At 39.4% G+C, this 9495-nt stretch overlaps 1 protein-coding gene across 1 annotated transcript; it reads left to right on the forward strand.

Annotated features, from left to right (window-relative positions):
- The first annotated feature begins 1033 nt into the window (after window positions 1-1033).
- Window positions 1034-6586, forward strand: kbtbd8 (kelch repeat and BTB (POZ) domain containing 8). Its single transcript, XM_042496830.1, has 5 exons — window positions 1034-1074; window positions 3440-3647; window positions 3880-4186; window positions 4607-5426; window positions 5583-6586. The coding sequence occupies exons 1-5, from the start codon at window positions 1059-1061 to the stop codon at window positions 6044-6046; spliced, it is 1815 nt and encodes a 604-aa protein (XP_042352764.1). The 5' UTR covers window positions 1034-1058; the 3' UTR covers window positions 6047-6586.
- The last annotated feature ends 2909 nt before the right edge of the window (window positions 6587-9495 follow it).

Genomic DNA, 9495 nt, shown 5'->3' on the forward strand with positions numbered 1-9495 from the left:
AGTATTCCTTTCAAGCAAAGTGTTTTCTTTTTTATAGGTATACACTATCACAAGAAATGTGTGCTTGACTTTATGCTTTTAATTAAAAGTGGAAATGGCTTATTTCTGTCCCAGAGGCCAATTTGATTCACTGTATAACAAAGTTTTGTTTTTAAGACAGTCTGCATTTGATTTGATTTTGTTGCTGACTTTATTATTTAACTTATACTCTAATGTTAATGCTAGTGGTGTAATGTCACAAAGTAATAATACTGCATTACATTACTTAAGTATTTTTGGGAGTATCTGTACTTTAACTGAGTTTGTATATTTCTGTCAACTTTCACTTTTACTCCACTACATTTCCTAAATAAAATGTATTGTCTACTTTTTCTCAAACACATTTCCCTCAAGCATTTTAGTCACTTAATACAAAATATGGAAGGAGGAATGAATGTGAGGGAAGAAAAAAATAGATATTGTTCTTTAAATTGTGAAAAAGTGTTTTTTTAAAAAAAAAAAAAAAAAAAAGTAGAATTTACTTGTAATTTTACTTTGAATCTTTAAATACTTTTACTCAAGTTATTTTCTTACAGGCCAGGTGACTTAATCTTATACCAAAATCATTTTCTAGTAAGAAATATGTACTTTTATTAAAGTATGGTTTTCAGGTACTTCATTTACCACTGATTAATGCCATTTTTATTTCCCATCTCGTACATATGACCAGGACAGACAGAACAATTATTCCTATATATACGTTTGCCTTCGATGCTCTAACATGTTTATGATAGGAAACAGTCACACAGAGTGTTGCCTCTCTGCTTTGGACCACATTGTATCCACCTGTTCAGATGGGCTGCATTGACTCTCTGGGTGATTATATTGAGTGCAGTGCGTGATTCCGTTGCTGTGTATAATTTGCTCATACGGCGATCAACTTTTTCCTTTTTCAGACGAAAGGCATATGATTGGCTGTGAGATCCGTGCTCCTCTTGTGATTGGTTGTTCCTTGTTTCCGGGGCCCCGCTGTGCCCTCACTGACGTTTCTCGGTCTGCCCCGAGATAGACTGGAGAGAATGGCTGCCAGTGGAGGTTAGCAAAATCTTCATTGTTTTGTGTGGTAATCAGATTGAAATAGCGCCTTTTAAAGTTATAATTCGTGTGTTTATATGTTCGTGGGGTGTAGTCTTAAAGACTACTAGAAAGAGTCGTGACATGCTGCATTGTCGTTAAAGGAGGTCAGGCTCTAAACGACTCCTCAAAAGTGTTGGTTATCGTTAGCCTCGCTGTGCGGCTAACGTTAGCTGTCTGGCTAACTTTCGGCCGGTTAGCTCCACAGCTGATTGTGTAAACACTTGTTTATGACAAGAGATAAAGGTTAGACAAACGGCGGTTATGGTTACTGTTATCAGTACAAATGTACCGAAAATTGCGACAGATGATGTTATGTTCCTCTAAGACAGAAACGTTGGAAGCATTTGAGTTTTCGTCGCCCTTTAAATCTTGCAATGTTATGTCAAAGAAAGCTTGCTAAGATTAGCTCGGTACCTAGCTGTCTGCTAAAAGTTAAGCTCGCTTGTCAACTAGCTAACGTAACCGCTGCACTGCTTTTTTCGTGATTACCAACTACACCGACGAAGCGTTATAAACTATTAAAGTGTTTGTTTTCGCTCAGTTGCCTTTAAGTCCGGCTAGCCACCCACAGAGTTAACTGCAGTCACCGGGCAATGATGTGAGATGTTAGCAAGCTAGCTACCACCTGGCGAGTCAGTAGTTTTCTATTCACTCATCGCGAGCCTTTGTCCTGTCAAGGATTTAGCGTCGTAAAACACGAGGTATTTGTTAAAGAAGTTTTTGTTCCTTAGCAGCAGATAATATAAGACGATAGTGAAGCAAAACAGAAGGCACAACGACGGGCTGCCAATTGTGTAACTTGCCATTAAGCGTTTGATAAGAAACGTGTTTACGTTGCTGACATCCACGAGTTTATAGGCCCATATGTTTATCCGTGTGTTGACTCGGTCAGATAAAACATGAATAACTTAAGCCCAAAGTTAGAACAAATCAAATGTGGAAAAAACGTGTAAAGATGATAAGAAGTTTTTGCTATTGCTACAGTCATTAATATAACTTTGCCAAATATACTTTTGGCTAATGCACACGGTAAATCACAACACCTTAACGAGCATTGATTTTGTAATCTATTTTAAGACTGGGACATGTCCTGTACCTTTCTCAGTTAAATCACTCTCAGTAATACTTGCAGTATTAATATACAACAAATCTTTTGGACAAACATGAGTAACATTTTGGATTTATGTTAAAAATTATATACAGTGCTGTGCAAAAGTCTTAGGCCACCATTGATTTGTTGTTTTAGCAGAGTTTCAAAGAAATTTACATTTATTTCTCAGTCTCTTTTTTAAGATACATAGAATATAAAGAATGCGTACAATGCATGAAAACAACAAAAAAGTCAGAACAAAATGGCTTCTTCAGACTGAAGACAATATTTAGTGTGTCCTTCCTATACACATAACACTTTTGGGTAGACTATCTTGAAGTTAAATAATAAATAATGATTAAACAACCTTCTGGTATACCTGAAGATTAGCAGTGTAAATCTCAAATTGTCTGCCCAAGAGAGTTCAAGATGTGCCAAGTCTTAAAGGAGGTCATATGAAATACTTGTAACTTTAGCCTGTTGAAGTGGTTTTATTCTAAAATATTTGGGTTTTTAATACAGTATACATATTTTATTTATGTTCTGGTTTTATTTTAGTAAGAGACTGTTGAGAAATAATTATTTTTGATCATTATAACCTTGCTAAAATAACAGTTTAAGATGGCTTTTATGGTTTAAGACTATTTTACAGTACTGAACATTTATAATCACTATTGTCAATATTTGGTCATCTTCAATTCTGTGATTTGTCTAATCTTATATTTTGTCATAATGTATACTGCAGTACAGGTGATATCAATCAAACTATGTGTATTTTTCTGTTTTCATTAGACTGCACCACTATACGAAGGCGATTATATCAAGGATCTAAAAAATGCTAACAAAAATTACTAAGTACGGTGTGAATAACTTGATTTTGAGGCTTATCGCGATCATGATCATATTTGGGATATAGTGTTTACATGAGCACAGATAAACTGGGTTATGCATATTTCCATTATACATCCCAGTTTCTTTAAGAGTACTCCAGCTAGCCTGTTCTTGTTTCTCATAAATGGAATATGGTGTTTACATGCTCAGAAACATAAACTGAAGACTCCGTAACCAGATTATAAACAGGTTATTCATGTCCAGTTAGAATTTTATGACTCTATCATTTTCTTTTTAAAGGACTCTGGTAAATTATGTCAGTGTTTTGTGTGTTGTTCACATTGATTTTAAAGGTTCTGTACTGGTGATGTTTATGTTGTTTCTTTTCACTGTGTTGTTCAGAGGTAGGGAAGCTGTTACAAGTACAAAATGGGACACCTCCAAGCACCAACTACAACGGGGTAGATGCTGTACATGCCTGTAACATCCTTCAGCAGCTCAAAGCCTTGTATGATGAAGCACAGCTCACAGACATTGTCGTAGAAGTGGACCATGGCAAGACCTTTTCGTGTCACCGAAATGTCCTTGCAGCAATCAGCCCGTATTTTAGGTGGGAAACATTGCATGTATACAAATGTTTTTTTTTTTTTTTTTTTAATTAAATGCCGAAAACCATTCATTTGTTCTATGGTCAGCTTAGCTGCATGCTGACTGATAAATGTTAGAATATTCAGATCAAACCTTCTTGTTGAGTTTTAGTGTGTTTGAATCATATGCAGTTTTTGTGTGAGAAGTGATTAATATATTCATAGCATTTGCGTTTTCTCCACCATCACCACCAGGTCCATGTTCACCAGTGGCCTTACAGAGAGCAGCCAGCGCGAGGTCAGAATTGTTGGGGTGGAATCTGAATCCATGCACCTCGTCCTAGACTATGCCTACACATCCAGGGTCACGCTCTCGGAGTCCAATGTCCAGGCCCTGTTCACTGCAGCCAGCATTTTTCAGATTCCTGCCCTGCAGGACCAGTGTGCCCAGTTCATGATCAGCAGACTTGACCCCCAGAACTGTATTGGGGTCTTCATGTTTGCTGATGCTTATGGACATCAGGAGCTGAGGGAACGCTCACAGGATTATATCCGCAAGAAGGTCAGTTTAACATGAGCACAGGATTCAATTCTCAACAGACAGACAGGCAGACTTTATTATTCAAGTAGGAAATTTGTCTTGGACTTCATTGCGTGCAGTGAAAAAAAAAAGTAAAATCATCAATACATACACAGTAAAATACAGCAATAAAAAACAACATATGAATCCATCCATCAATTGCACATGCCCGTCATGAAAAATGCAAACATATTAGAGCAATACTGTGCTGAGCATGGCAATAAGAACCACATACATTCAAGCCCAAGTTTTTTGCATTGTGATTCAATACTTACATGTGCTGCCACCATACTCTACTTTTCATTCAGTTTCCTTCATAAACATTGTTCTTGTAACAGTGCTTTCTTTGTGACCACTGTGTTTGGCGGCTCAAAACTGAAACATTTTATGTTTTTGTGGCAGTTCTTGTGTGTGTCGTGGGAGCAAGAGTTCCTCCAGATGACCAAGGAGCAGTTGGTCAGCATTTTGAACAATGATGACCTCAACGTGGAGAAAGAGGAGCACGTCTATGAGAGCATTGTGCGCTGGCTGGAGCATGATCTTTCTGGCCGTGAGGCGCACCTACCTGAGGTTTTTTCCCAATGCATCCGTCTGCCCTTGCTGGATGAGGCCTTCCTCAGTCGGATACCTGCCCCCTTTGCTTGTGCCCTCTCCCTGTCTAAAGACCCTGCTGAGGCCAAAGCCCGGCTCACTGGCACCAATGGTTGCCCACAGCGCCTGGGTATGACTGCCTCTGAGATGGTCATCTGCTTTGACGCCGCTCACAAACACTCAGGGAAGAAGCAGACGGTGCCTTGCCTGGACACAGCCACAGGAAGGGTGTTCAAGCTTTGCAAACCACCGAATGATCTCCGGGAGGTCGGTATCTTGGTGTCCTCCGAGAATGACATCTACATTGCTGGAGGTTACAGGCCGAGCAACAGTGAAGTGTCCATAGACCATCGGGCAGAGAGCGACTTCTGGCAGTACGAACACGCAGGCAACAGGTGGCTTCCGCGTGCACCTCTGCTGAGAGCGAGGATAGGCTGCAGGCTTGTGCACTGCTGTGGGAAGCTTTATGCACTTGGAGGCCGAGTTTACGAAGGTGACGGGCGAAATGCATTGAAGTCGGTAGAGTGCTATGATGCCAGGGACAACTGTTGGACAGCAGTTAGTCCTATGCCTGTTGCCATGGAGTTTCACAGTGCTGTGGAGTACAGGGACCGTATCTATGTCCTCCAAGGTGAGTTAATGCTGCTAATGTCGAACTGTGCGATCTACAGTGGATGTCATGTTTCTCATTCATTCAAAGTATTCTAAAAATATGTACAGTATTTGACATTTTTAATGACATATAAATGGCAAAGCTCTAAATAACTCTCCTTTTTGTTGTCTTCAGGTGAATATTTCTTCTGCTTTGATCCCCGTAAGGACTACTGGAGTCATCTTGCCCCGATGAGTGTCCCTCGGAGTCAGGGTCTGGCTGCCTTGCATAAAAACTGCATCTACTACATTGCCGGCATCTGCAGGAACCACCAGCGCACCTTCACTGTGGAGGTCTACGACATTGAGAAGAACACATGGAGCCGCAAGAGAGATCTGCCGTTTGACCAAGCCACAAGCCCGTATATAAAGGCCATGCTGCTGCAAGGCAGGCTACACCTGTTCGTACGAGCCACACAGGTCATGGTGGAGGAGCACGTGTTTCGCACCAGCCGTAAGAACTCCCTTTACCAGTACGACGACGAGGCAGACCTATGGACCAAAGTCTACGAGACACCTGACCGCCTCTGGGATTTGGGTCGCCATTTTGAATGTGTGGTGGCCAAACTTTACCCACAATGTCTCCAGAAAGTGCTTTGAGGTAGCTGGTTTTTGTAAACCCAATCTATGAGGCAGAGGGAGTAGTGTGGTCCTGCCTGCCTTGTGCCTGGTGTTACCTTGGGTTTGCACCACAAGGACCATTTTTGGTTAAGTCTTAAGTCGTTCAAACTTTGGTTTAACATGATCAAAATGGGGGTGCTTTTAAAGATTGCAGTATTTTTTTTCCAGACAGCACCAACTACCCACACTGATGCTTGTTTAACAAAACAGTACAATGAATCATAAGTGCAATTATCCTATTTTTTGCTTGTTGTTGAGACATGTTGTTCTATTTTTGTTTTAGATACATATAAGTAAGGATTTTTACAAATGGTAAGCATGCGAATGGGGGGTTGTAAGCAAGATAAAAGTGCCCTCTGGAGATGTGGATGCTACGTGTCAGCGTTAAGTGAAAATCTATATATATATATATCTATATATAAATAACTATATAAACTATATTCATACGGGTAAGATGAGTACCATAGCTCATTAGTAGGTTGCTGGCTCTGAGGTTTGTGTGTGTGTGTGTGTGTGTGTGTGTGTGTGTGTGTGTGTGTGTGTGTGTGTGTGTGTGTGTGTGTGTGTGCGCGCGTGTGCGTGTGTTTTTTTTTTTCCTATTCTGTTCTCAAGTCTCTTATTTTATAGACAAGTTTTAATTTGAAGTGTGCTTGTGATTTACATTACTTTAGTGTTTTTGAAGCTTATGTGATACTTTTAAAGCCCCCTCTTCCTTCACATGCGTCAGTGTGTCAAACAAAGTATGGCTTCCGAGCTATTTTTAAGTTTTGTTTGAGATTCCAGTTGCATGGGGGCTCATACCTCCCACTCTTTGAGTTTGGCATCCATTTTGTGTCATTTTGTGTGCGAAAGACAACTTAAGTGAAATGTTCAAATACTCACTCTCCACATTGGAGAAATAAGGACGGAGTCAAATTTGTGGCAACACTAAGTGGAACGTTCAGACCAACTAACAGGCTTACCTCAGAAACTTCAGATGTATTTGATTAGGAGAAAAGGGACATTTCAGGCCATAGTGTTGATTAAGCAACTGCGTGAAAAGCTCAGTAAATCAGTGAGCTCTGTTGAGGTTGTTTTTCAACATCAGATTATAATCATATGAAAAAGGTTGAAAGAGCCTTCCTCTTAAATGCCAAAAAAAAAAAAAGCATTTGAGGTCTTGTTATAGTTGATCTGGACATTGAAAAGAATTTTGTTGTAGCAATAAGTCATGGAACTGTGATTAGGCTATATTCCGTTATATTACCTTAGTAAAAGTGCATTTATTGTTTTGTGTGCTTGTCTGTGCTTATGAAAATCACGGTAGTTCCAATGATTGTGTGGCTGTTGCATGGGTGCAAGCTTGAAGTGATGCGTAATTTAGTGCAGATCATTTGGGATGCCAATGTGCCTGTGGCTTGATTAAAAAAAAAAAAGGGGCATCAGAATCAAAAACTCTTCCTCCTGATGAAGAATATCTGAAAAGTCTTACTCAGCGTTGCACTGAATCACTCTCCACTTCAGCAGTCCTTAACTGCAAACTTTACAGAGCACCCTCCCCAACAAGCAGACTATATGAACATGTGAGGGTTGCTCGAGTCGTGTGCTAATTCATCTTAACAGCCATGAATCCGTCTTTACACGCCATCACACAGAGGACACAAATTGTTGGTGCTGCTTTTCGTTTTTTTTTTTCTTTTTTTTTTTGGACAATCTTGTATAGAAGAATTAATACCACCACTGAGTGGCGTTCCCTGTGAAAGTGTGACATTTTCAGTGCCGTCAATTTCCTCATGCAGGTTCCTGTGTCATCTTTGCACTACACATTTCTCTTGTATTTTATCTTAACAGAAGTACCCCTCTATTACGAGAAAAGGTTTTAGTAACCACATAGCAATCATCTAAGAGATTTACATGGCAAATAATACCACAAGAGTCACATTCAGTGAGGACGTGAGGATATGATGTAACTTCTCTAAGAGAAGATCCACTGTTGACTGACTTGGAGCTGATTTGTAATCGACCTGGCTTGAACCGTGCCCTCAGAACAGCGCTCATTGAGTGCGAGGAAAGGTTTGAGCTTCATCCACATGTCTACAGACGGCCATTTGAGAACCAGGAACGGAGAACTCTCAGGATTTCTACTGATACACAGTACTGTATTTAAATGTTTTTGTTATGTGTAATATACTGTACTATAGGTTTGCTGTACTTGCACAGTTTTTTTAAACTTTATCTTCAGTTTCTTTTATAACTTGAAAAAAATAGATGTGATTTTCTTTTTCTTGTCTCCAGTGGCTGTTTTTGTTTTCTTTATGTAATTACCTATTTAGTTTTGGTAGAGTTATCCTGCTCTGTTGAGAGAAAAAAAAAAAAAAAAGATTACCCGCACGAGTGATACATTTGATTTATTTTTCTTCCCCTCAGTAGTACAGTAGTATTTCTTTGTAACATCTCACCGAAACTAAGCATTACAGATCGAGTAACTACACTGTTACGTCATATTTCAAACACCAGTCATGTAATACAACAAGCTAAAAAAAACTGCTTTCTATATGTTCAAGAGCTGGTGGCCTTGGGCTGCAATTACACAGCTCATTCTGGTCATACATGCATCACCTATGGGTGCTATTCCATCGTGTTCATGCTTTTCTTTCGCTGGTTTTGTCTGTTTTTGGGTTTTGGGTTATAGTGGTGGTTGAGCTCAACTGTGAAATTCACATTGCACATAATTTGGAAATAAAACAATTAAAATTAAAAATGTGTGAATTTATTCTCTATCGTATGCCATTATAGCTTTTCACGATTGCTAGGACATGATAAATGAAACTGGGATCCCCTTGATCTTCGTCACCTTCTTAGCACAGCTTAATCTTCTCTTATAAAAATATTGACACTTTTTCACACGCTCTCACACCCTTTTACACAACAGTTACCACAGATGTACCCTACATCCATTATGTGATCTGTAAAAAAAGGGCAATAAGGATAGTTAATAATGTCTATGAACACACTAACTCTGTTTTTAAGAAATAATTTGCTGGCAATACACAAAAAATGTTCTTTGACAGGGTGGGTGGCTTTAATTTCAGAGGGAAGCTTCATTTAAAGAAACGTAATGCTTGTACAACCATGAAGAGTATGTGTATTTCGATCTGCGGGGTAAAATTGTGGAGTGAGTTGGATGAGGAACTCAAGCGATGCACAGACATTACTGGTTTTAAGAGGGTGTACAAACACATCATTTTACAGAGGCAAAAGAATGACGAAAGCCTTTGATCACAGTCATGTCTGTCTATGACACAGTATGACATACCTGTTGCATGCACAACTTGAATTACTGTTTGTACAGTGCACAATAAACATACATATATATATATATATATATACATATGTGCGCATATTATGTTTCATATATGTGAATATGCCTGTATGTGTAGGCTGTACGG

Source organism: Plectropomus leopardus, chromosome 2 (assembly GCF_008729295.1).
Source record: "Plectropomus leopardus isolate mb chromosome 2, YSFRI_Pleo_2.0, whole genome shotgun sequence".
Taxonomy (NCBI): Eukaryota; Metazoa; Chordata; class Actinopteri; order Perciformes; family Serranidae; genus Plectropomus; species Plectropomus leopardus.

Excerpts from the sequence above, each read along its gene's own strand:
- kbtbd8 (XM_042496830.1), top strand. Across the intron at positions 4,187-4,606 it reads AGGATTATATCCGCAAGAAG|TTCTTGTGTGTGTCGTGGGA; the intron begins GTCAGTTTAACA and ends TTTTTGTGGCAG. Across the intron at positions 5,427-5,582 it reads CCGTATCTATGTCCTCCAAG|GTGAATATTTCTTCTGCTTT; the intron begins GTGAGTTAATGC and ends TGTTGTCTTCAG.